This window comes from Coffea eugenioides, chromosome 8 (genome assembly GCF_003713205.1).
Source record: "Coffea eugenioides isolate CCC68of chromosome 8, Ceug_1.0, whole genome shotgun sequence".
NCBI lineage: Eukaryota > Viridiplantae > Streptophyta > Magnoliopsida > Gentianales > Rubiaceae > Coffea > Coffea eugenioides.
Window position 1 is genome coordinate 3,574,771 of NC_040042.1, and position 26,588 is coordinate 3,601,358.

At 33.9% G+C, this 26,588-nt stretch overlaps 4 protein-coding genes across 5 annotated transcripts; 2 read left to right on the top strand and 2 right to left on the bottom strand.

Annotated features, from left to right (window-relative positions):
- Positions 1 to 662: 662 nt before the first annotated feature.
- LOC113779266 (vinorine synthase-like) lies at positions 663 to 2,167 on the bottom strand. Its single transcript, XM_027324808.1, has one exon. The coding sequence runs from the start codon at positions 2,163 to 2,165 to the stop codon at positions 843 to 845; it is 1,323 nt and encodes a 440-aa protein (XP_027180609.1). The 5' UTR covers positions 2,166 to 2,167; the 3' UTR covers positions 663 to 842.
- A 2,173-nt stretch (positions 2,168 to 4,340) lies between these two features.
- LOC113781447 (ent-kaurenoic acid oxidase 2-like) lies at positions 4,341 to 8,150 on the top strand. 2 transcript variants are annotated; one of them, XM_027327386.1, is made up of 8 exons: positions 4,341 to 4,664; positions 4,791 to 5,274; positions 6,092 to 6,358; positions 6,460 to 6,549; positions 7,181 to 7,259; positions 7,341 to 7,468; positions 7,579 to 7,700; positions 7,809 to 8,150. In XM_027327386.1, the coding sequence occupies exons 1-8, from the start codon at positions 4,432 to 4,434 to the stop codon at positions 7,912 to 7,914; spliced, it is 1,509 nt and encodes a 502-aa protein (XP_027183187.1). In that variant the 5' UTR covers positions 4,341 to 4,431; the 3' UTR covers positions 7,915 to 8,150. The 2 variants fall into 2 exon arrangements, with proteins under 2 accessions (XP_027183187.1, XP_027183188.1); XM_027327387.1 differs by having other exon boundaries at positions 4,343 to 4,664; positions 7,341 to 7,447.
- A 1,798-nt stretch (positions 8,151 to 9,948) lies between these two features.
- LOC113779348 (glycine cleavage system H protein, mitochondrial) lies at positions 9,949 to 11,282 on the bottom strand. Its single transcript, XM_027324911.1, has 4 exons — positions 11,086 to 11,282; positions 10,892 to 10,980; positions 10,458 to 10,628; positions 9,949 to 10,309 (listed from the first exon to the last, which is right to left on the bottom strand). The coding sequence occupies exons 1-4, from the start codon at positions 11,192 to 11,194 to the stop codon at positions 10,184 to 10,186; spliced, it is 495 nt and encodes a 164-aa protein (XP_027180712.1). The 5' UTR covers positions 11,195 to 11,282; the 3' UTR covers positions 9,949 to 10,183.
- Positions 11,283 to 13,443: 2,161 nt separating this feature from the next.
- On the top strand, positions 13,444 to 19,561 carry LOC113779227. The gene is made up of 7 exons (XM_027324755.1): positions 13,444 to 13,747; positions 15,733 to 15,865; positions 17,193 to 17,275; positions 17,437 to 17,515; positions 17,607 to 17,716; positions 18,174 to 18,238; positions 19,212 to 19,561. The coding sequence occupies exons 1-7, from the start codon at positions 13,613 to 13,615 to the stop codon at positions 19,303 to 19,305; spliced, it is 699 nt and encodes a 232-aa protein (XP_027180556.1). The 5' UTR covers positions 13,444 to 13,612; the 3' UTR covers positions 19,306 to 19,561.
- The last annotated feature ends 7,027 nt before the right edge of the window (positions 19,562 to 26,588 follow it).

Genomic DNA, 26,588 nt, shown 5'->3' on the forward strand with positions numbered 1-26,588 from the left:
CTCTCCTTTCTTTTTCCTTTTCCCTCTTCCTCCTTCCTCCTTCCTCCTTCCTCTCTTCCTCTCCTCTCCCCTCCCCTCCCAAATCGGATGTGGCTGTCAGTGTTCATAAGGTGGAGGTGTTGGGGGGCATTGTTAGTTGTTCTGTCCATGGTAAAAGCCTCGAGCTGGGGGCTTAAGCCCCACGAATTGCAATTCTTAATAATTCAAAAATTAATAAGATGCTAGAAATATTCAATATTTATTAAAAATGATAAAATGCCAACTGACTATATAACATCTAATCAATAGAATGATAACTAAGTATGAAAAAGAACTTGAAAGTGTTATAAAATTCAGAAATTCAAAGCACATTAGTGGTAAATTGTGATTTCAAAGAGCATGAAATAACGATTAGTTAATTGAATTACGAAAATTAATATAGTACACATAAGGGTACGTAGTAGAAATAAAGCACTAAAGAGCTCCATTGTTTTGCATGGTGAGTTTTTTTTTTTATTTTTTTATTTTATTCTCTTTGTTCTAACAAAAGGATTTATGTGAAATATCATTCTGCTTTTCTTATAATTTTTTCCCTCTATTTCTTGATTTGGATTTTATGCATTGCATTTTCTGTAGAATTTTTGGTATTTTGTTTCTTTTTTTGGACATAGGCCTATTAGTCATTTTAAGCAATAGCCTAACATCATTTGATATCTGTCAAGTAACAAGGGGTGACTGCTATGGCTTTGATGAATCTTCCCAATAAACATTCACCCAAATTGTACAATAGCAAAACACGGAACAAGACAAAAGCAACGACATTAAGACCATCAAACTCCTGGCTTAATTTTAGTACTCAAGCATCAATCATCGATAGCAGTTGAATTTAGGGCAGCAAACTTTAGCAGCTCTTCATCCTTCTCAAACATGGACATATTTGATTCCTCCAGTGTCACTAGAGCTTCTATGCCTCCTGATTTCGGGTTATCCAGCAAATGAAAGGTATTTTTCATCTGACTAGTGCTAGTTCCCACCCATATTGGTCTTCCCCAACCAAAGTTGATTAGATTAAACGGATATCTACACAAGCTGCTACATCTGTAGACCTCAATTTCACCCTGATTTTGCCTCATCACTTTTCTTGCCCCTTCAATGGACTCACATATAAGTGAGTAGCAATTATCAGCACTTAATCCATTCCCAAACTTCTCAGAAAACCCTTGAGCTGCTTTCTTCAGTGCAGCGATAATTGTTGTCATATCCTTGTCTTTTTCATCATTAGTCATGATTGAGAAAAACCAAGAAAAATTTCCAACACAATTATCTGGCAATGGTGGGACAACTCGGGGGCGCATATTTGCAGCCTGCATTAACATTGATGGCCATGACATGCCTGATTTTGCCTCTGATGCAGCCATAGCACACTTGTAAATCAGTGCAGCCACAACTTCAACCCTACTAGGACTATGAATTTTTCCCAAATCATCGGATACCATAGCCTTGAGGTCAGAGAGCTTGGAAGGATTAAAAGAAAACCTCCTCGTGACAACAGTAATGTTCTTGTCAAGGTTAATTCCGGGGACAGTGATTTCATCCTTATACGGTGAGATCACTTGTTGTGTAAGGAACATGGGAGAGACCATAGAACCACTAGCTAGAGCAGCCCAATCATTGATGAATCCAAGCAAAGCACAGGCATCAGTAACCTTGTGTAGCATGGACACGCTGATTGCTGTTCCTCCACAGCTGAAATAGGTTACTTGCACAATAAAGGGACTTCCCTGGAAAGATTCATTGAACAGCATTCCAGGTGGAGAGAACAAATCCATGGTCTCCGGGTCAGGGTTCTTCAGGACATCAGAGATTTTGCATTCTATTCGGGCTTCGTAGAAATCGAGTCCTTCATCATTACAATCAATCGAGTCCTTGTTAGGGGCTAGTCTTCCAGCAAAAGGGTAGTAATGAGTCAGGGTTTCTGATAGGGATTTCTTGAGATGAGAAGATATGGTAGTGTAGTTGGATGAATTACCAGAATCAGGTGGTGGGTAGAAGAGGACTATGGGGAGGTAGAAATGTGGGGAAAGCTGATCTAACACAGAGAGATTGTAAGTCTTCAAGTGTTCTGAGGTAGGAAGGGAGGGCTTGATGAGAACCTTTGAGATCATTTGAGGCTTTGGGTTTGCCATTTCAATGCCAAATTTACTTGGTGGGAACCTTAAAGATAGAAGTATATATAAGGGTAATGACCAAGTTACACAGGTTTGTTAGTTAAAGCAACTCAATTAGTCTGAATATTTTCGAATACCCAAAAAAAAAAATTGTAGGCTATAACTTTTGAGTTTTTTCTTGCTATATATATATATATTCTATTCTATTGTTGGCAAACAAGTCCAATAGTTGGTCATGACCAATGTAAAAGCTCCAGTTATCATTAAGAAGCCTACCATTTTTCATGTTATATACATTTATTTACTGATGTATATATTCTTGCATGCAAGATTTTTTAGCAGGCAATTAAGGGCATGTGCCCATTTTTATCTGCCTTAGCAGGCATTAAAAGGAAAAATTAATGAAATGCAGTACCCAAAACTCTAGGATAGGACCCATCAATCACCAGAAATTGGCTGACAATTCAACTACTAGACAAATTAGATAATGGTCCATTTATTTCAATTGCTTTTCAGCCAAAATAGTAGAAACATGGCGAACTCATTCTTGGCATCCTGTCTTAATCGCTATGAAATATTCGGTTCAACCATACTCACTGAATCAATAAATCCCAGCCGGTGGTTACCGATCTCTGTCAGGAACAAATTGAAGTTTGAAACTTTAAATAAAGAAAATGAAAGAAAAAAAAAGAGATAATCAGCCTCATGCTAGTTGGTATTCAAGGTTTTAACGTATCGGGAGTGGACCAAAAATAGTAATATATTTGAATAGTAGATTATTTGGAATATTTTTTAAAAAAAAATAATGTAATACTTTTTTTTATATAATGTGCGTAAGATAAAAAGATAATTAAAAAATAAGTTTATAATAAAAGTAAATAAATTTATACAAATAACCCGCTGTTCGAACAAATTCACCAGTGATACACGTCAAGACATTTTCTTTTTTAATGTTATTGGTATTTGGTAGAGAAAAATTTCTCCTAGGTATTGCTGAAAGCATTTAAATTTTGATCGGACCCAAAACCAATACAACGGCGGCAGAATTATATTGCTGATTGGGGTGGCAATGAAATGAATTGATTACTCGAGATAGACAATTGTGGTAGGTTTTGTCTTCTTTCGAAGTTCTGTGACAAGAAAAGGAAATGAGGCCACGAGGGAGAAACATGAGACTACTGAATAGTTTAGTATCCTCTACCAAAGTGGAGAGAAATGAAATCAAAATAAGAAGCTTCAAATAGTTTATTTACTTTGCCAAATTTGCCATAAAAAAGACCACTCAATTCGTTAGTTTCTCTCTTTTTTTTTTTAATGAAATTGTTTTCGCCTCACATTGCTTAATATTTCTGTCCTTGTCATTTCCTTAATTAAGAACCAAAAAATGATTCTAATCAGTTCCTTAAAATTATCAAGAACCAAAATTAGGTAAAAGGATTCTCATAATTTCCCTAATTATTAAGAACCAAAAATAGGTAAAACGATTCTAATCATTTCCTTAATTATTAAGAACCAAAACTAAGTAAAATGATTCTAATTTGGCCACATTGGATTGAAACGAAACATAGTTTCTTTTTTTCTTTTTTTTTAATAGTGTAAGTAGAAGGTCTTGAATCTGAAACTCCTAATTACACTTCCTTCTCTTATATCACCTAACTCATCTTTCTCCCCTACCTCCTTCCAGCGAAACGGAGTTAGTAAACATTTGCGCTGATCACTTGAGAATTAAAGAATTTGTTGTCAAATTGTTGGGGATGCATGTTTTTTGTCTGAATAATGTATGTTTTTTTCTTTAAATTCTCTCAACCATCAGCACTTTGCTAATATTTGTACTTCAAAAGCCATGTGAAGAAAAATATAGCATGAAAAATTAACGGACGACAATATAGAAAAACGTCACTTCTTGAACCAAGTCCATGCTTATTGAACACCTCTCCGTACCGTCCTTTCATTTCATGTAATATATCAATTTGCAACAGTAAAAAATTGGAAGAAGCATTGAACATTTTGCCTTTCACTATTCAGTTTTTGAGGCACATTATATCTAAACGTAGAAGAGATCTCAATTTTCTTGACTAGCTAAAATTTTAGCCTAAACGTAGAAGATCGGCTCTACGGGCAATTAGCTCTTTAATTCGTGTCAGTGCCTCATCGACCTAATCCCGTATTACAACTATAAATATGCTAGGCCAGATTATAAGATTGACAACAACCAAAAGAGAGTTTGTGATCAATCTTAGCAAAGATCTCTAATAACCAACGTTGTCTAGCTGGGTAGCTAATCATGGAATATGACCAAGTATGCTTTTTCACAGCTTTGATAATGGGCAGTGTCTCCATAGTCTATACTTTGCTAAGGAGAACAAACGAGTGGATATACGTGAGCCCTTTGGGTGCACTGCAAAAAACACTACCCCCTGGTGACTTGGGCTTCCCTTTGATTGGCAATATGTTTTCTTTCTTCAGAGCTTTCAAGTTTGGTAATCCTGATTCATTCATCTCCTCCTTCACTACCAGGTCTCCTCTCTATCTCTCCCTCCCTTTTCTTTTTTCAGGTATCATTATTGGCATTCCACTTGCTCATGTTTATAGCTTTTTTTCTTCCTTTTTTTTTTCTTGCGGGCATAAACTTTCTGGATATAGATTTGGGCAGGCGCCAATGTACCGGACACTACTGTTTGGAAAGCCAAGCATAATTGTTACAACAGCTGAAGCATGCAGAAAAGTTTTGACAGATGAGCGTTTTGGACCCGGTTGGCCTAGATCAGTCTCAGATTTGGTAGGAAAGAGAGGACTCCACGGCGTATCGAATCAAGAACATAAGCGTCTCCGGCAGCTAATAGCAGCTCCAGTTGCCGGTCAGGAAGCATTATCACTGTTTATTGGCTATATTGAGGATATCGCTAGAACTACGTTTGATACATGGGCAAGTAAGGATGAACCAATTCAGTTGTTAACTGAGATGAGGAAAACTGCTTTCAAGGTGATGATGAACATTATTATGGGTAACGAAATTAATGATGAAAAATCATTGGATCACATGGAACATGAATATACTGTACTGTCTAATGGACTCAAGTCAATGGCCGTAAACCTCCCCGGTTTTGCGTACCACCGGGCACTCAAGGTGAGGATTCTTAACCTTCTATGTTTTTTTTGAATCTTCCTATGTCTTTGGATAAAAGTTTTTCAAAAAAAATATTAATATAGCACTTTTTATATTGTGATGCACGCAAAGTAATTAATGAATAGAAAGGTAATTAGAAAAAGTTATTATAATACCAAAAAAATAGTTTGTACTAATAATATATCCAAACAAATATTCATATTTACATGGACTCGATCTTGAGGGTTATACTACTTTAAATGCTTGTAACTTGAGTCAAAATGCAAATGATTTGGCACTTGGTATAAGCATCTACTGTTGATAATAGTTTGTAAATGAAATAGTAAACCATGAGCCTTGGAAATGTACAAATAAATCTGGAATTGTAAAAATCAGACATTAAGGATTGTTGATCATTTCTGAGGATCCGGCTTGGGTTTCAAAGAGGTCCATCTACAGCCAGATTGTGGTCCAAATGCTTCGTTTTTTCAGTAGTATTTCCATCGGGCTCTTGATCCGGCAAGAATCTTAAAGGATCCGGTGCTGGATCCTTGTAGGACGTGCATGTTAAACTAGAGCTGGTCCTAAATTCGTTAACCATTCTTTTGAGAAAATAAAATGTTATTTCTTTGTCTCTCAATCTTAGGGGTAATTTATCTTAACCCTGTAGTAAATAATTTGTGTAACGGGGGCAAATAACACCTTAAGAATAACATTGTCATGCCTCAAGATGATCAATCCAACCTCCATTTTTGCTTATACAAGAACTAAGTGTATATTATAAGTTCTTTTCAAGATCTAATCTAGAAATATTTGCCTGTTTTGGCGCGGGTGTTAGGCGAGGAAGAGCTTAGTGAAGACATTTGCGGCGATTGTGTGCAAAAGGAGGATGCTGTCCAAAAGTAATGTTGAATCAAGGACTAAAAAGGACTTGTTAACTTTGATGATGGTAATCCAAGACGATGCAGGAAACAAATTGAACGACGAGCAGATTGTGGATTTGGTAATCATATTCTTGTTAGCTGGGCATGAATCTTCTGGTCATGCTGTAACATGGGCCATTATACTCCTTCACGAGCATCCTCAGACCTTACAGAAGGCTGTGGTAGGTACATATTCGTCTGAGTAAGACTTTGAGAGTAATAATTGCTGGTATATATGTTTGGGCAATATAACTTTGTAGGGACTTAAATTTATACATTTTAGGAGGAACAAGAGGACATTGTGAAGAGAAGAGCGTTTTCAGATACAGGGCTAAACTTCAGGGAAATTAGACAAATGAAGTATCTTCAGACGGTAAGTATACGTAAAATACATGCATTAGAGCAGGATCTGTTACTTATTCAGAATTACATTTAATTTTCATCGTACTCAATAAAATGGAATTTTGACTATGACACCATTCCCTTTTTTTTTTCCAACCCTCCCACTCCCCTATTACCTTCCTACCCCAAATCTGCCGATTAGGAGGATTACCCTGATTTACTTACGAGAGGCGAGAGTTCAACTCCTTGACCACTAGCCCCACAACAACGATAGCTTTCCTAATGTACATGCAAATGTACAATATTTACGTTAGATACAAGTAGCTTGCGTCGTTAAGGTGAGCTTTAATTCTAGGGTACTCATTCTAGTGTGACACTAGTCGATCGCAAACTTTTCATTTGATCACAAATTCATGTATACTTTGAAGTTCATGGCTCTTATGTATTCTTGGACGAGCTGCATATATATTACTACTTTGTACATTCTTCTTGGGGGAGTGTAAAATCAAAATTGGTCCATAATTAGAATTTGGTAAATTTACGATATTCGATGTTATAAGCAACTTTTATTTTCTTAAAGATGCTCAGATAACTGGTAGTAAGATAAATGAATAAATTAGAGCATATTAACCTATCACAGTTGTTGGTATTGTTTTGCGTAGGTAATTGATGAAACACTGCGAGTAGTAAACCTCTCATTTGCACTCTTTCGAGAAGCAAAAAGTGATGTAGACATAAACGGTTTGTTATTACCTCACCTTTCTCTCCTTGTATCAATTTTATTTGGTTGTGGCTTTTAATAAAAACGAGGAGGTCTCTTAGGTTATACGATACCCAAAGGATGGAGAGTTTTACCATGGATCAGGAACGTTCATTTTGATCCTGAAAACTACAAGAGCCCAAAAGATTTCAACCCCTCAAGATGGGAAGTACGTGAAAGCTTTAGTTTGGTATTTGTTTTGACAAATTGTATCTGTAGAATAAATTTTTTGTTGGCTAAAGATTAGAAGAAGGAAATATAAAGAATCCTCAATTTTGTCTGTTTGAAAAACAATCTCAGGATCCCACAATCAAAATAGGGACTCTGGTTCCCTTTGGAGCTGGTAGTCGGTTGTGCCCCGGTGCAGATTTGGCCAAGCTTGAAATTTCTGTCTTTTTGCACTATTTCCTTCTAAACTACAGGTAAAAATTTGAGATTTGCATTCTGATTTTCGTTACTTTTTTTTCCCTGTTTGAGAAGTCCTTTTCTTTTGCATTGTAGTTTTTATATATCAAAATTATTTTTGGCAGGCTTGAACGCATTAATCCAGGAAGCAGGGTGCAATATCTACCAATTACTAGGCCGGCTGACAAGTGCCTGGCTAGAATCAAGAAGTTGACAAAGTCATATGCATGAATTAGTAGTACCAAAGATGTTGACCAGCTACCGGCTTGTGATAGTGATATATAAATATCTGTATCTAGATATATATAAATTGAAAATATGCTTCTTTTCATTTTTGGTGATTGTATATTCAAAGAATCCATATTGGTCTGTAAATGGTTCTGTGTATGCTGTCAAAATTTAAGACCCATGTGGTGTGTATTTATCAGGTAAAACAACAAAAGCAAAAGAGGGTGTTTTTTTCAATTTTTTTAATATAAATGGAAGGATTCGAATTCAAAATCTTTCACTTACAATCTCTCGAACCACTCAATTAATTCCCCTCTGACGACAGAATATTAGTTACAAGTTGTCAATCAACTTCATCAATAAAAGTATGAGTAAATCTTATATACACTGACAATGCATACGCTATCACCGTTGGATCCATGACACATATATAAAAATTGAATTTCAAATTCAAATTTTGCATAGTTGTTATTCATTCAACACCGACAATGTATACACTATCAGTGTAGGAAATATTAATCTTAAAACTATTAAGTAAACCTTTTTACGAATACCTCTAAATCAACCATCCAAGTGTAGTGTGTGTATGTGTGTGTGTATATATATATGTGTCCGTGTGTGAAGATTGTTTGTAATAGTGGTTTGAATTCTAAATCTCATTTTGGAATTAGTTGCTCATGTGCCCTAATGGCAGAGATGAGTGGTTTAGCTTAATCAGTACTCATAACTCAGTTAGCCTAATGGGTAGATGAGTGATGACATAGTATAAGATAAGGGTTCGTACTTCGTAGTATTAACAAAGAAAAAAGATCAGACTATGTGATCTCAGAAAGTAGTGGCATTTAAACCAAAACAAAATAGTACCATGAGAAGGGTTCAAGTGAAAATGTGTAAATAATTTCAACTTCTCTCTTCATATTCTCATAAAATACCAGGTGACCAAGAATTTTCTTTTTTTTTTTTAAGGAGTGACCAAGAATTTTCATGTAAATTAATTATAGAGGACAAATGTTTCATTAAAAATAGCAAAGTCAGCACCACCAAAAAAAGGTTTTACTGAAATTAAGTTGGTGCCGGTGGCAAAAGGGTCCATGTCCTGCTCTTTCTCCCTCCCCCAAACATCTTTTCCCTCTTTTTTTTTTTCATATGCAAGTTAAAATATTACTACAAAATTAATAGTGAGATGTTCTTGGCACTCCTTAAAAAGTCTCTAACACTCCATCTTCCCTTTATGCTTTTAAAGGGAGGATGAAGTGCTAGAAATTTTTTAAGAAGTGCTAATATAATTTCATCTCTGTCAAAAGTAACTTTTGTGATTTGAGTAAATTTTGTGCTAATATCATTTTATCTCAAGTCAAAAGTAACTTTTGTGAGTCTCAAATTTTATCTAGATCACAAAAGTACCAAATTTGACATTTTGCCAAAAGTACTTTTAACACCAAAAACTTAATTCCTAATTTTATAGAACGATATTCATAAACGCTTTAAAAATACATTTAACGCAAAAAAATTCTTTTTTATCAAAAGTATGGCAATTTCAAACGAGGCCTTAGTATTTTTCAATCAGTCAGCGTCTAGAATGGGCCACCAAAGAACTAGTTGACAAGAAATCTTGATCTTCAATTTCTTCCTTTTCATTATAAGGCCAGGCTTCCAAACCATCCAAAAGTTGCATGACTTCCTAAGATGTCAACCACATCTAGATTAGTCTTTCTTGCAGACCATTTGTAAATTATTTTACACATGAGGTCACTTTAATTTAATTTCAATTTCAATTTCTTTTTTTTTACACATGTAGAATTTATCTAAATGTGCTTATATAAACAAATATTTTGTTGGTTAAAGGAATGCTCAAACGTTACAGGGAAAAGAGAAACGGGAAGGATTAGAGAATCGAAACAAGAACTTGACTAATCTCGCTACTACTAGCTGAGTGTAAAAATATCTTTACACTAATGGTTAATGAAGATTAATTCTAGTCATCTTATACTCTAATTTATCCCCACATATATAATGAATAATGCACTACAAAAGATAGATATTGCAACAAAAAAAAAAGCAAATTTGTAATTTGAAACAACAAAGACAAAGAAATGGTCTTGATTACATGGGGAGAATGCATGCATTATGTGGAAAGGGAAGATATTAAGAAGCCATAAAAGCAACTTCAAGTAGTTATCTTTGCGTCAAGATGCTGATTCACATGAAGTTCTCAGAATGGTATTGATTTCAACCAGTTAGTCCAGGGAAGGTAAATGTAGCAATACAAGTTTCAATGGCCTGCTTCTTCTTCACAGAACTTTGTATATTCTTTTGAACCCATTAAGGATTCCAGTTCTGATGGGTTGCTGGGCTTTACCTTAATCATCCATCCATCTTCATATGGACTTGAGTTGATCTTCATACATAGCCAAAATTAAATACAAAAACGAATCATTTTCTTTCTAAATAAGCTTAAGGGAATGATGAAAATGAATAAATAACCTGGTGCGACTACTGCTATATTTTGTCAATGGAGTAGGGATGGAAGTGTGAGGATTACTTACCAAACCAGGGGTCTCGCTGAGCTTGGAGTTAACCTCAACAACCTCACCAGAGATTGGAGAATTAACATCGCTGGTGGCTTTTACACTTTCAACATTTCCAAAACTTTTGCCTTGGCTAACAACAGAACCAGCATCCGGCAGCTCCACGAAAACCACTTCTCCAAGATGATCCTGAAAAAATCATGCCCAAATTCAACCTTCTTTCACTCTTTATCCAATGAAGGGAACAATGACTAGCCCATCATCTATAAATTTCTAGCTTTCAAGTAAGTTTCGAGTGCTAATTCTGCATTTTCGCTAAAGCTATATACCTTTTTATCAATCATCAACCTGTACAAATCAAGCGGAAACTAGAAAGTAATGCTAATTGAAGGTGAAAAGATTACTAACTTTGTTTGATGAACAAAGAGGAGCAACAGAGTATAACTCTTTACCTGAGCATGGTCAGTGATACCAACTGCAGCCACCGGGCCTTCATGCTTTACCCATTCATGTGAGTTTGCATACTTAAAGCCTTCCAGAACTGCAAGATTTAGAAATGTGTATCAATTTTCAGTATCAGATAGGATTCATAGCTCCTAAACAAACATTAAAACTTACAAAAAAGACTATCTATATATATAGATACCAGTAGAAAAGCATCTGGAGAGAGAGAAAGCAGGAGAGAACTGAGGTCTGATGGCAGTGGAGAGTTTTAGTGCATTGGCTGTAGAAGAAGCCCACATCCTCATTGCCATGTTATCTTCTTTACGTGCTCTGTGCAGGCAGCTTGGATTTGGTCGTGTCAATGAAAAGTGGAGTTGTTACCATATAGTTCTTGTTTTTATTATCTCCTATGAATGGTGCAAAATGAAAGCCTCATCCTTGGAACTAAATTCTGAGACCAAGTGTGCTACTGCTCTATTTAAATTTACTTGTACTATATATATTCTAGTACGGTAAATGATCTTTTGTTGATTTTTCTTCTAAATAGATGGATGCTTATCCACAACTGCCCTAATGGAACATAAATGTCCTGGTGTTAAAGTCAAGGACATTCATTATTCCAAGGGTTAATTACAATTAATTCCCTTAAGGTATATTCCATTTCTCACTTTACCCCTAACCTTTAATTTTGCTCACTTAACCTCCTGTAGGACAAATTACCCTTCCATTATTTTAACTTTTCATTCACCTTTTTTCTTCTCTTTTATTTCTTTTTCTCTTTCTTCTCTCTTTCATCCTTCCCAATAGAAAACTCCATCTCAACAGAAATTTTTGTTTTGAATTTGTAATTGCATTTCTGGGTGAAGGTTTAAAAGGCATCAAAAACTAATTTTGATTTTTTGTATGATGCCACGTGCCACAAATTTCAATTGATGATTATTAATCAGGTCACAATTTCATCTTATGATATTTTCTTGAGAACAAAATGAGAAACTAGAAAGGTAAGAGGAAAACCCAAAATTAAAAAAATTAAAAGGCTAAAAAATTATATTTTAGGAAAGTGATTTAAATATTTTTTTAATCCTTTAAGGAAAAGATAGATCTCTGTAATTCCTCTTTTTTAATTTCAATCATTAAGATGAAGATTTTTGTGGGAAAGATGAAGACTTCAAGAAAGAAGAAAGAGACAAAGAAAATAAAAGAGCACGAAAGGGGAAAGGAAAAAAATAAAAGAGAAAAATAAGAGTTTAAAATAATAGAGGGATAATTTTGTCCAATGGGGAAATAAAGTGAGACAAATAAATGGTTAGGGGGTAAAGTGAGAAATGTGGTATACTTTAAGGGAATTAATTGTGATTAACCCTTATTCCAATAAGTATACATCCAAACATCATCAAATGGATTTTGATAATATACACGAGGTTTAATTTACAGATATTGCAGTTTACAAAAGAGTAGATGCATACGAACTGAATTATGATCCTCACACTTTCATATGAGATTATCCATATAGATCGTGATTCGTAGCAAAATATCACCCTAAAATTAAGTTATATGTTCTAACATAAATCAAACAACAAATTAAACATTAGATGATACGCTTCAATAACACGAGCAAGTTGCTCCACATTTATATCCTGGGTAGTATTTTTTTTAAAAAAAATTTGATCTCCTTGTCACATATGTGGACAGTCAAATGTTAATAGACAAATTGTGCTTTTATTAACTAACATCATGACCTTGTATTGGACAATTTAACCATTGGAAGTCTTTTAATAGTTGTTTTGAACAGCCAAATTAAGAGGAGATCAAGTGTTACTAGTAAGGTCTCCCGTCCCTCGCCTCGCTGCCTACAAATTCCCCCCGCCCCACCCCGCTTCTCCTGTGGGGTTAATAAAAATTTATTATATAATTTTATTATAGTAAAATTTTAACAAATAATCAAGTACTAAAATATCAACACATCACCAAATTATTATTTATTGTAATTTCACAATTGAAACTTATAAAAACAATCAAACAAAATTTATTTGAATACAATCCAACATGATGAAATAAATACAACTAAAGTAGTCAAGTTTTCACTTTTGGCACAAATACAATCACTAATTCATTATTGTGCTTATGCTTTTTTTTGAGAAAAAATGTTATTATATTAAGTGTAATTAGGGATTTAGTATAAATGTATTAGTAAATTTAGTATAACCAATTAATAATTTGTATTAGTACACATATATAGTTATTAGTATAATTGATAATATCAATTATATTACATATACTAATGTACATTATATAATACATATAACTAATAATATCATTTTCATAAGTTTGTAACTAAATTAAATTATATATTATATATGATTATATACATATATTTTTTATATATTTATTTTTTTAAAGAGAGTGGCGGGGCAGGGGAGTGTTAGCCCTTGCGGGGCGGGTGGCCGTGCCATTGCCATCCTTAGTTACTAGAATAATGTCAAAACTAAAGTGAATAAAACACTAAATCTTGGGGAGTTTAAACTAATTAACCAATAGTTTTAGTATTATTGATTGGTGGTAATTTTGTCACCACGACAAAAATTGAGGGTACAAATTGCAAATTGCCCGTTCTTGGTTTCCTGCCATTTTCCCCCTTTGTTTCAACTTAAGCTTCAGCCATATTAAAGATTTTTGTTCCCCGAATTGGCTGTCGGATTCCTTTCGAAGTTTGATGAACTGATCGGACGATGGCTGAGATTGAACAGGACGGTCACCGTGGAAATGAAATTGAAGAGAGCAGAAGCAATTCGACTGCGGAAATTACTCTCAAAAAAATTGGTCCTTCGCCTCCCTCTCGTTTAATTGTTCCGTCTTCAATCAAAGTAATTGGGATTTCTTATATCTGTTTTATTTCGATAGATTTGTGGAATTATTTGTGCTTTCTTTCCTGTGAGCTTCTGTTTGATGTTAGATATTATCTCTTTGAATTTTCCTTTTTCCTTATGGTGTAAATCGTAAATTTTGTGCTGGATTTTTATGTGGAAAAGATGAAGGCTTTAGGGGAAATTATGAGGTTCGTTGTGTGTAATTTTTGCAGCTTGTTTTTGAAATTTGGTGTTTGTGAATGAATTTTACCAATGAGGCTTTGATATAATGCTTCAAAAGATCAATTCTAAGAAAGAGTGTAACAGAAAGGAATAGGAGAAAAGAATGAGCAATGGTTGAGCAATGTAGCCTGTGAACTTGTTTGAAGTGGAATTAAACATTTTATAGTCAAAAGCAGGAAGGTTTAACTCATAGGGAGCTGATTTATCGCATTTTGACTGATCTTTGAATCCAGTTTGGTGAAGTGTTGTGATTGTAGTTGTACTTCTGCAAATGTGAAGGCCGTCCTTTAGAGGTTGTGACGAAGTTTTGGATGGGCACTCTTAGTTCTAATGCGTGGATTAGATCATTTAGGCATTTCATTTTATTGGAAGGAAATGGCACAGAAGAAATAGGTAAAGAAAAGTATCAAGTTTAGGGCTCAGATATAGCTCTTTCTTTTTCATACTTGAGCATTAGCAATAATATCTACTATATAAGCGGAACTACAAGTTCTGAACAGGTGAAAGAAATGTGATAGATTTTCTTTGTCTGATTGTTGGGTCCAAGATATCTGGTCTTACATCAAGTTCTTCCCACTACTATTTGACTATGATGTAGTTTGTAGCCTTAACTACTGGACAGACAACGTAAGATGTAAGATGACTTTCTCTGTCTATAATTGGTTTAAGGATGTCCGATTTTTGGCTGCATTTTTTGGGAGTACCTAAGATCCAGGGCGCCCTTGGCTTTCTGATTTTAAGGATTTTTGTCAGACTTCAGAATGGTGTCAAAGAAGATAGTTCTCAGCTTGTTATAGGAAAGTAAATGGTGATAGTTTTGGGCTTGATTAACTTGCTGCTTCCCTCTCTTGCGTTGTCATCTTGAACCCATTGCATTAGATAATTAGCGAGCTGAAGAGAGGATCTCTTCTTTTTCCTTTGTAAAGATAGTGCTTGAGGTCATAAGGCAAACATGCTTTGTGGACATGTGAAGAGTTTTATAAGCAAAGCGAATGGTGATAGATTTGGGCTTGACTAACTTGGTGCTTCCCTCTCTTGCTTTGCCATCTTGAGCAACCCATTTATAGGTAATTAGACAGCCAAAAATCGAATCTCTTCTCTTGCCTCTGTAAAGATGGTGCTTCAGGGCATAAGACCAAAAAGCATAATTAGTGCGTATGTGAAGAGCTTTATAGATGCCTCAAGTTATTATTAAGATATTATCACCTTCTGCAGCGGCAAAAGTATGATATTAGCATTTCATGAGTTTTTTTTTTGTTAGTATTTCATGAGTTTGGGTCCATAATACTTTGAAAAAATGATGAGTTAAAACATGTATCATTAAGGAATTTCAGCTTTTGCAGGTATTGTTATCCTTGGCGGTGATGCATACATTTTGTACTTGTGTTGTAATTCTTCTATGAGTGTGTCATATTTCTCTCTGGTAATGAAATTTAATTGTGTTCTGAAGTTTAGGAAGTTGTTCCAATGCCCACTTTTATACCTTTGCCTGGAATTTGAGTCGTTAGCTGGTTCCAAATGTTATGCTTGGTGTCTTTCTGTAACTAAATTTGTGAGAGGAGTTTTTTTTTCGCTTCCATCTTTTGTATTTAATATGTCTTAACGTACTAAAGGAATGCACTTTCTGTTATTTCTTTTCCTTTTAATTATTTAGAGCAATTTTGGTTTCAATTATCTAACTCTTGAGAACTTAAAGAGTTACACAATCTGTGGAGGGTATTTTAACATGTTATGCTTGTGTTCTCTATGCTGCAACATAGGTGCATGACTTGAGAAAATTGATTGCTCAAAATGGAGATTTGCCTAGCGAAAATCTGACGCTTATTTGGCGAGGAAATGTGTTGCATGACAACAAAAATGGCAATGATGTAATAATTCAACTAAAGAACGGAGGTCCACTTCTCAATTTCAGCTTCTCTGTTGTTTTAGCCAAATTGTACCTTGCTGCATCTTTTTCTTTTGCTGAAATCCGTTAAGCATAAACTTTTCACACTAGGGATTTTGTGTAGGGCATATATTTAGATACCTTGAAGTATTGATATGACGGAGACATTGTAAGTTCTGACAAATGCATCGTGAAGGAGTGGCATCTTAAAATTTGGCTATTTATTGTTGATATGTTGATACGAACATGTTACATAATACTGCAATGCTATCTGTTGATCCGCTGGTCAAGCCTATAGATGAAGTGTATGATGGAATCCATGGTCAGCTGGTGCTTAAGGAACTTAGGTGATTTTGTACAGTCATTTAACAGCCTTTCTTTTTTTTTTATTTGTCTCTTGCCAATAAATCAATTATTAGATCATAAATTCACCTGAAATGGTAGGAAATTTTCTTCACAATTGTGCAGATACGCAATTAACATGGTGGCGTGAATAGCTCTTATTTCATTTCTGTTTGTTTTATTTGGGATGTTTGTCATTTCTGAATCCTTTGTTACACTGCTATGAACCTCAGAGAAAACATTTTTTTGTGCAATTGTACGGTTTTGCAGATTTCGACTACAGCTTCGAGTAGATGAGTAGGTTTGTAGGTAATGTTTATATTAGTTTGATCTTTGGAACATGAGGATCCTTTTAAACTGTTGGAATTTCAGGAAGAAAGGGTTAAACCAGTTTGCTACCCTCAAATTAGGATTTGCCCATCTAAAAAAATTTGTTTAAAGTTTGCTTACCCCAAATAGAACTCAACTTTGGTGGATGTTAATATTCCTAGTAGCACAATTTTGATTTTGTGCTAGTGGAGCTCTCTTAAAAGCGAAGGAAAAAGCTCAATGTCTAGCATGCAAAAATCAACAAAGATAAATAGTAAAAGATAAAAGTTCTTAATGTTAAATCTGTTTGTCTACTTTGGAAAAGGATCTTTTTACAATTTGGGAAAATGCTAAAATATAAAGAAATGCTACATTTTCTAATCTTTTATCCTACCATGAATAATATTGTAAATCAGTTTGTCTAAAGTAATCAAAGAGTCGTAACATCTAGAGTCCATGTGTTTCATTTGGGGACAATGGATGTTATTCTGGATACTCCTAACAAAGATGTGGACAATAGAAGTTAGGCCATGAAGAATGATGTTCGTTTCAAATATTCAATTTCTCTTTTGTCATGTTTTTTTCTAGCATGAGAACTTTGGTTTCATAGTTGAGGTTGTCTGGGATTTTCTTTTTGGACATGTCTCACTCTGCTTATTACAATTGGTATTCTTCACTTTTCAGATTCCTTAATAGTTGCTACTAAACCAAAGCCACCTCCAAAGCATGCAGATGATGGTTTGGATGATGACGATGATCATGAACTGGTTGGTATAAATCTTTTACTAATATATACAGGCATATTTTTTCCTTCTATTTTTTAATTTGTCTTGCTTCTTTCTTTATTTGTCTGTGGGGTGTTTGCACTGTTGTTCTCAGTTTCATTGTGCTCTGTTTCATCTCATTTCTTCTTATTTCTACATTTTAGAGGTTTCAACTTCCACAATCAATTACTGGGTGGAAAAGGAGACTTTTCATTGCATTACGTGAGAAGTTGAAGTTACCCGGTGAGCATTTGATTTTACAGTCTTTTTTTTTATAGGGAGTAAGATGGCAAAGTCCTGATCATCTGTTCTGATTCTGCTTTAACCTATGTAGATATCCTTTTGATGGCAATGGTCTCGCTTAGTGTAAAGATGTGGATTCTAATTGTTTTATGGTTTATTCTGGCACCTGTTGCCCAAAAATTGGATCTTGGCCCTTTATATGTAAGTGTTGTTCTCTGCTTCTCTTTTCATTTGTTTTAGATTTCTGGTTTCTTTTATATCCTATAAGATTGAAGTTTACTGTGACTGTGGTAACCTGTATGAAGAACTAGTCATGTGCATGGCATTCTTGTTTCATGAAAATGATGAATTTGTCGGCATCTGAAGGTCAAAAGATTAAAGTTATAGTCAAGATAGCCATAATTATCCAGGCAGCAAGACTAGTTAGATTTTGGTTTGGTTAAAATACCTAATGGGTAGCAGATAAACCAAATCAGCATAGAGTGCTCTTTTGGTACTTTCTTTTCTGAAACTTACTCCTGTGGAAGCACATTGTTGGTAAGTTTTCACAAATGTCTCATCATGTCTACCAAATTGGATAAAGCACTTTCTCCATGTAATCTTTTTTGAAAAGAGTTTATAATCATATTTTACCTTACCTATTGCTGTTATATTTTAGGTACTTGCAACAGGGTTTGCTATTATCTTCTACAATCTTGGACAGCGACAACCTGGTGATGTCAGGTATGTTCTTGAAACATTGACTATTATTAGTTGTTCTGATATTTTCCTGGTGCATAAAATTTTTTTATGTATCTTACTTATGAGCTAAATATTCTACTTGGAACAGCAAAGTGAAACAAAGCTTGCGCAATGTGTCAACTGCAATCTCAACTATGTTGGAATGTAAACTTTTGAGTATCATTGCATTTGCTATTTTTGGATCCGTTAGAAGCTCCTATGTTTCTGTAGACAGATTGGATCTTTTGAATAACGACATGGGAAATCAAGTAAAATAAAGAAAAGCATTAAGAAAATCCATATCAAGGAAAAGCAACTGTAGGTAGATTGAGCAATAGCTTTACGAAAATTGGATTAGTCCTCAGAGTTGTATAAAAGAAGTTTCTACTTTTATGCAGGGTGTGCGCTCTATATTATTTCAAATGTTGTTTATCCTTGATGGTAACAGACATTATTCTTATGCGACATAGATGTGCCTCCCACTCCCACAACCCAAAAAAAAATCTATTTTAAAACATGAAGCAAATAAAAACATTCATGAGGTTGCAATTCATGCACATGACCTTAAATTTTCTCATCTATGCCCTGATTTGCACTTTCTGCTGTGGCTATTACCTTTTTTCTTTAAATTTTTATTTGGTGGAAGTGGGTGTACTAAGGCCACCCAACATTTGATTTCCCATTGATCCTCTATGTCTCAGCAATTAGATAGGTTTCAAACCAATAAATCATCAATCAACAGCTCAAATGTGCCAACTTTGGGAATTGGCCGCTTGGCAAAGTTACTGTGTCCTTTCTTTTGCTTCCCTTTCTTTTCATGTTGCATCCTATGCAGTATGCTGAGAGATTCTATATCTTCTTGCATCTTTGTGTGTTCAAGTAGTCTGTTGCTTCTATGATTTCCCTTTATCATCTAATCATACAGGTCTGGAGTTGTACAAGGTTTTTAGTCTCTAATGATCCTTCACTTCTGCAGTGCATATTCCATCTTCAATGAAGATTTCAGGGAAATTCCGGGGACCCTTAATGCTGAGCGCCTAGACAGAGACATTCGAGCTGGTCAATTTTGAGTGAGATGTAGTCGGCAGTGCCAAATTTTGTGCCATCAAGATACATGTGCGATAACTGTACAGGAAACATGCTAATCCTTAGCTTATCTCTAATTGAAAAACTGCAAATCAATTTTTTGTGCTGACTAAGATAAAGCTACTTTGGTGTTGAAATTTGCTCTTAAACCCAGATGGCTTATCTCTCCACTAGTTTCTTTACCCCCAAAGAGCTAAACTTTGTTTGCATCTGTTAAGCCTTTTGATTAGCATTGTTTCTACCACAATGCACCGTTTTTTTTTTTCTAAGAAGATCGACTTGCTAAACTAAATATCTTAAGATTTTGGGGTCATGGAATTTGTGTCAAATATAAAGATTATAAGAAAGATGAGTGAGGTAAAGCGTGCCCCTTTTTTTTTTTGCTTCCTTTTTCTTGTTTCTCCGATTTGACAGGTAAATGCTTACTGATTTAATTGCATAAGCTTTTAGACAACAATTTCTGTCATGGTACACCTTGAACATTTTTGTCTCAATTCTCAATTATAGCACACTCCAAATAAAGATGTAGAGCTGGAAAATCAAAGCTATGTTTGTATTGCAATTTTCCTCGCGGACACATTTTTCAATCATTTTTTTATTTCATATATATTAAATCTTTACAATTATTTTTTTACAAAAAGTCCAAAAAAATGCAATCCAATACAATTAAACAACGCCAGAGACACATACTTTATAATGAAAATGTGTAATATGAGATGATTCATTATTCAAGATTCTTTTCAAATTTCAATTGCTTGCCTCTGGATTTGTTAATGTATACACATTGTTGGTAAATACAAAATTAACTCTGAGGCAGATAATCTTATTTGGTAATTAACTCTGAGGCAGATAATACTATTTATTTTCATAGAACGTTGTAAAATTCTCTGTCATCCATACTGTTTAGTTTCATAAAATATTGTAAAATTTGTCGTCACCCTTATGTTAAGAATTTCTATATGTTCTCAATTTCAGTCTTGGGTCATTGACCCAATGCAAGAAGAAGAAAAGAAGAAATAAGGTGCTCAGGAAGCCTGGTTGTGACTCTTGGCTCAATGGGCTTTTGGACAAATACAGTGCTCTGCTTTCTAGTGCTGTTCTGTCATGTCTTGGTAATGCTTATACTCTGGACTTCTTCTTCTTTACAGCTCAACAATTGGTACTAAAAGGCTAGGAGCCCATGGCCATCCAATTATTTTTTTCCCCAAGATGATTGATACAGAAGAAGGACATCATATACTTTTCTCATGCATGAAATTTATTTTCCTGAGGCACCACCTTGTTTTAAATCCTTCTTAAAGACCATAAAGTCAAATACAAAATCATGTCACATGACTTCCTTCCTTGTCTTTTTTTTGTGGATTTGTTCAACGGACATTCATCAATCAATGGTCCAAGCATTACCTAAGACTGCTAGAACCCACTCATTAGAAAAAATCTACAAAAGAAACAAAGGCACAGTTTACCTAGTGCCAGTACGAGCAAATTATCTCGATGGCCACCAAACTTTTGGAATCGTCGTGTTTTGATTATTGAACTATTAAATGTTTGATTTTGATCATTGAACCATCTAAAATTTAGATTTCAGGCCATTTCGTTAGATTTCATCATTAAATATGACAGATCTAAATATTCACACGATTCACGAGACAAAATAAAAGGGCATAGTTAGCGATAAAATCTGACGAAATGACCCGAAATCAAAATTTTAGATAGTTCAGTAACTAAAATCCACCGATTCCAAAAGTTCAGTGGCTACCCAAATAATTTGTTTTGTTAGTAAACATGTAAAGACCATTGATTTGTGCTTTTTTTTTCCTTTTTTCTTTTTAGTTGAATTACAGTTAGCAAGTCTTCTTGTCATTTTGTACGCTAGAATCAGACTTTCTTTGGATTGTGATTTGTTGGAGAAAAATTTTTATGTTTTTCATGAATATCCTTTCTATGTAATTTTTAACCATCTCTTCATTTCGCGTATATTATATCTTTAAAAAGTGTTGCAATAATTTCTTTTCCCCGAGAACTCTCCCAAAAAAAAAATGCAATCTAAACTGGCTTTGAGAGAACAGAGATATATTTTCTGAATAAAGGAATCAAAACAAAAGCTTTTCTCTGGGCCATTCTGCTGATCCAAAAAAGAAAGAAAAAGAGAAAGCCTTTCGCTGGACACGCCATTTTAGTACTGTGATGAACACTGATAGCTCATGGCAGAGGGCCGTGACAAGAAAATCGTCCTCAGGTACTTTTCCATGGATACAAGCAAAGGAAAAGCATAGATCAAATCATCCCTTGACCATCTGCTTTTACAAATTTCGTAAACTACCCAAGACCCTCACATTCTTCCAGGCAAAAAAAGGGTCAAAAGAGTTCATTACACATTTGCATATACAAATAATGACCTGGTTTAACAATTAATAACATAATTTTAAGCTATAGCTTTGTTTGTTACTCACTATTTTTCGAAAACATATTTTTTTTAAAAATTTCAAACATGTTTCTTAACCCCTTTTTTTCTTCACAAACAGGTCTATCAATTAATAAAGGCACTACAGTAAAAGGTATCTATAAACGCCTTACAAAACAAACATCCAAACAGTTGCACATTTGGAAGCTCTCTAAGGATAATGGAACTATTGTCAGCAGAACAAGTAAATCAACATAGGATACAAGTTAGGTGCGATTTTTACAATTGTAGACAACTAACTAATATTTGTGTCTTATTATCTTCTTGAAGGCGTGTAGTAGTTAATTAGCTAAGATGCAAAACCATTTTTTAAACTAGGTTCTTATCCTCTAGAAACTAGGTTCTTGAAGGCATTTGTCTTTTGTTAATTGAAAATTTCACAAGGGTTTCATTCATATTGGACATTGACAACTTTTAGCTCCTAAAACCTTAGGTGAAGCTTGTCCTTGCATGTATACATACACAAAGAAACAAGAAAAAAGAAACCCTTAATCGATCACAAACTTTTGAGCTTTTGTTTGTTTATTAGCACATGATCAGTAGTATATAAACAAAATATCACTTAAATCTTGCTAAGGCAGATTAATAGTGTATTAAGTGTTGCTACTCATAGAAAAAAATGCCACTAATTAGATGAGGCTTGTGAATGACAAAGACAATTAAGAAACTAATTACCACTTACTTTGCGTGTTTCAACTTTCAATTAGTTGAGGTATATCTAGTTGTTGATTTAAAAAAAGGGTTCTCAATTGTCGTAAACGTTAGACACACTCTAGAAGTAATATGAATTTAAAACTTAGTGTATAGTGAATGCTAAGGAAAGACTTTTGCATAAAATACACTTTCTTTTGGAGACTTGGAGGGCGACATGTTATAGGTTCTCGAATTGTTCCAACAAGAAATTCAATGTTCTTTATTTCAAAATGATTGAGACGTGGCTTCAAAAAAAAAAAAATTTTTTTTGGAAGAAATTAGAAGTTTTTCAATTATTAGACATGAAAAGTAGGCATCAATGGCCTTGATATGAGCCGCCATGGATGCTAGCAGCCTAGCACCTTCTTTTCCTCTTCTTCCCTTTTTTTTTTTTGGGCGATTTTGAAACAAAAATGGAGGGAGACTTCCTCTCTCAAAGATTTCTCTTTTTGTAAAACTAAATGGTAAGTGCAAATGGTTGCGCTAATTCCCTTTCAAATTTCGTCTTTGATATTTTCAGTATTTTACCACTTTTTTGCTTTTCAAGGGAGGGTGGGATTGAGAAAGAATCAGATGCTTTAATCTAGACGTATTTTTCAGGGCAAGAAAAGTCTTTATGATAGATTTTCAAAAATCTTCTATACCATCAAAGAATTCAAGAAGTCAAAATTCCTTCTGGGCAAGGCAATGAGTTTGACAATCAAGAAGTACCTTCCTAATGTCTTGAATTTTCCATTGTAGCTGCATATTCTTCTTTCTTGTGCTCAGTTTGAAAAAAAAGCCAAGTTAGAGAAACTCAACAGTGTTTCAAATTTTAAAGAAACAAGGAGTACTAATGAAAATGGATGAGGGATTAGGTAGTTGACCTTACACATAATGATGATTCTAAATGACTCCACAAAATCTTTACTAGGTAATCCATCCCATCCCACAATTTCATCAACATTCAACTACTTTCTTATGCTTAATTAATGCCAGAGAATTCTTGCATGTCTTCCAAAGAATAAGATATTCCAACTAATAATGGAAAGATGTCAACACAAAAAGAAAATGACTCGAGAAAACTCCTAAGCAACCACTAAGCTGTACATCCAACAAGCACAGATAAGAGGTAGAAAGCTACTACTATGGAGGATAACAGAGGGTGAAAAAGATTGAAAAGGGTAAAAATTATCAAATGCAGGAAGGAATCACGACACAAAAAAGTAATTAGCCGAATAAACAGACTGACCGACTGATTGATCACTTTTTCAATCACCTTTTATCTCACGTAAAATCTTGCTATTATAAAGCGTTACAATGAATGAATAAAAAATACAATCAAATAGTCCAAACGCCTGTGTGGAAAAGCCGAATTGGTCAATGCCAAGTCAATCAGATGTGGATGCATTAAAGTAAAACAAAACAATATCAAATGAAGAAGATAATTTTGCGTTTGAAAAGAACTAAAAGAAAAGTAGAACTGTGAAGACATGGATAATCAGCATCAGTGGTAGTTGCATTGCCGGTCCTCGACGGCACGTAACAAAATACATATTGTAGTAATAGTCAACACGTATATATCAAGAATTCTTCTCATTTTCTCATGGAAAATGCACTGGACCCCAAGCTCACCTACTCAACCCTCGTCCCTCAACAACATCCACTCCACTCTGAGTAGTCTTCATGAACTACTCCTCCAGGAGCATTATAACTTTTTCGTAGTTATTAAGATTTGTTGGGAGTTTTCATTGTTTTGAATTCGCCCAACTAATTCGAAGTAGATGTATCATACCTCAAAAACTGCACAAACACACACACACACATGTCTATGTGTGTGTCTATATATATATATATATATATACACACACTAATTAAATAAATTTAGGCAAACCCATATCTGATCAACTAGATTAAAATCCAAAATCATTAGATTAAAACCCTAAATATAATTGTGTACACTTTTTTGAAAAAAAAAAAAAAACCCTCTCATGAGAAAAGAAAGAAAAAAAAAGGAATGGAACCTACTTTTTATCAGGTACCCTTAAAGAAAACCCCCCCCAAAAAAAAAAGATCTTATGAAACATATATAGATGCATGCATTTTTAATTAGAAAATGATATTAACACTTCTTAAAAAGCCTTTATCACTCCATCTTCCCTTTAAAAGCATACAGGAAAGATGGAGTGTTAGAGACTTTTTAAGGAGTGCCAACAACATCTAGCTTTTAATTTTGTAGTAATATGTTAACTTGCATATTAAAAAAAAAGATGTTTGGGGGAGGGGGGATGAGCAGGAGATGGACGCTTTTGCCACCGGCACCAACTTAATTTCAGTAAAACCTTTTTTCGGTGGTGCTGACTTTGCTATATTTAATGAAACATTTGTCCTCTGTAATTAATTTGCATGAAAATTGTTGGTCACCTCGTATTTTATGAGAATATGAAGAGAAAAGTTGAAATTATTTACACATTTTCACTTGAACCCTTCTCATACTACTATTTTGTTTTGTTTAAATACCACAACTTACTGAGATCACATAGTCTGATCTTTTTTCTTTGTTATAATACTACGAACCCTTATCTTCTATGTAATCACTCATCTACCCATTAGGCTAATTGAGTAATTAGCTGAATACTCATGCTCTTAATCTATTATTAACGTAGTTATCTTTGGGACAAAATCTTCCATAATTCAAATCCAAAAAGATTGCGAGAAAATGATGGTTATTTTAACAATAAGATCATCTAAGATGAAAACCTGCATGATTAAAAAATCAAGAAATGATTTTTAAAAAATTACCTTTTTTAACATAGGCAGTACTATGTGGTGCTCTTGAACATTTTCTGCCTTGCAACTTTACCTTTTTCCTGTGGATAGATAAAACTTTTACTTCATAATTTGAATCAAAAAGCCAAAATAAAGTTAAAGAGTTGAAAGGCAGATAAAAGAAAAATGTACTTGTTGTTTATCTAATGTTGTCAATACAATGCAAATGTTATTCCCATTCAAAATTTATTGAACGGTCAGTTTAAACAGAAAAATTTCTGTATTAAGTACTATAAAAGGAGAATTTAAAATTAAAGAAAGTCCAAGGAATCCATTATTCTTACTCATTATTGTTTAAAAAGACATGCGCATCTACAGACTATAGCCAAGATTCTCTAACGATTTAAATGCCAACTTTATTATATTTATTAATAACCATATTTGCAGTATATTTATGGAGACCTTTACACTTTTGATTATCAAGTCATAATTTTTTAAAAATATAAAAACTTCAATATTATTTAAAGTTGTAAAATTTTGGCCTAAAGAACAATAGACAAGTTCAGAAGAGATAGACAACTTCAAGCCACAAAAGCTAGTACTTTATTTAGGGACTACTAGATGATTCATACTTACGCTGCACTTATAAAATCATTAGTCATAGGATTTGCTTCATTGTTTGTAGTACAACATTTAACATTAATATAAGAATAGGAAAAGCTTAGCGAATTGAATAAACAAAAGAAAAGTTAACGGTGAATGTAAAGATAGGTAATTTTGTTTCTTAGAATATATATATGAAAATAGTTATTTTAATCAGAGTTGTTCCTACGTGGCATGCCTAATTGAAAAGAATTAACAGGCTGTGGATCACCAAGATTTTACCCACATTATATAACAAGTTGTTCCTAATTGGATTACATTATATATTTAAAAATTATCTCTAATTTTAAAATATAACTAATCTTATCTTAATGATATTATTTTAAAAAGCAACTAATCTTATCTTATCATAATGATTCTGCTTTCTATCAAATTATTACATATAGAAATATAGTAAAACCTTTTTTCAAATCACAATTATTAAAATCTTACATATCCCAAATTACTTCCTTTCACCACCATACATTTAATTAGTATTTAAATTGTCCATCATTTCTTTCCTTAATTTTGAATAAACTTAGTATAAGAAAGATAATTAATTGTTACACCAATATGTTTACCAATATTTTTTGAAACTGAATATTTATTGATGAAGAAAAATGAATTGCTAGATTTTTTCTACTTAATTAAATATGAATATATAGTTCTATGTTTGTGGTCATTATAAAATTTAAATTATCTAAAATAATATTTGTAAAA

Coding starts and splice junctions, on each gene's coding strand:
- LOC113779266 (XM_027324808.1), bottom strand. CDS start 2,165: ATGGCAAACCCAAAGCCTCAAATGATCTCAAAGGTTCTCATCAAGCCC.
- LOC113781447 (XM_027327386.1), top strand. CDS start 4,432: ATGGAATATGACCAAGTATGCTTTTTCACAGCTTTGATAATGGGCAGT. Junction 5,275..6,091: donor CGTACCACCGGGCACTCAAG/GTGAGGATTCTT, acceptor CGCGGGTGTTAG/GCGAGGAAGAGCTTAGTGAA. Junction 6,359..6,459: donor AGACCTTACAGAAGGCTGTG/GTAGGTACATAT, acceptor TATACATTTTAG/GAGGAACAAGAGGACATTGT.
- LOC113779348 (XM_027324911.1), bottom strand. CDS start 11,194: ATGGCAATGAGGATGTGGGCTTCTTCTACAGCCAATGCACTAAAACTC. Junction 10,981..11,085: donor CTCCAGATGCTTTTCTACTG/GTATCTATATAT, acceptor TAAATCTTGCAG/TTCTGGAAGGCTTTAAGTAT. Junction 10,629..10,891: donor GTATCACTGACCATGCTCAG/GTAAAGAGTTAT, acceptor TGATTTTTTCAG/GATCATCTTGGAGAAGTGGT.
- LOC113779227 (XM_027324755.1), top strand. CDS start 13,613: ATGGCTGAGATTGAACAGGACGGTCACCGTGGAAATGAAATTGAAGAG. Junction 13,748..15,732: donor TTGTTCCGTCTTCAATCAAA/GTAATTGGGATT, acceptor GCTGCAACATAG/GTGCATGACTTGAGAAAATT. Junction 15,866..17,192: donor AATTCAACTAAAGAACGGAG/GTCCACTTCTCA, acceptor TTCACTTTTCAG/ATTCCTTAATAGTTGCTACT.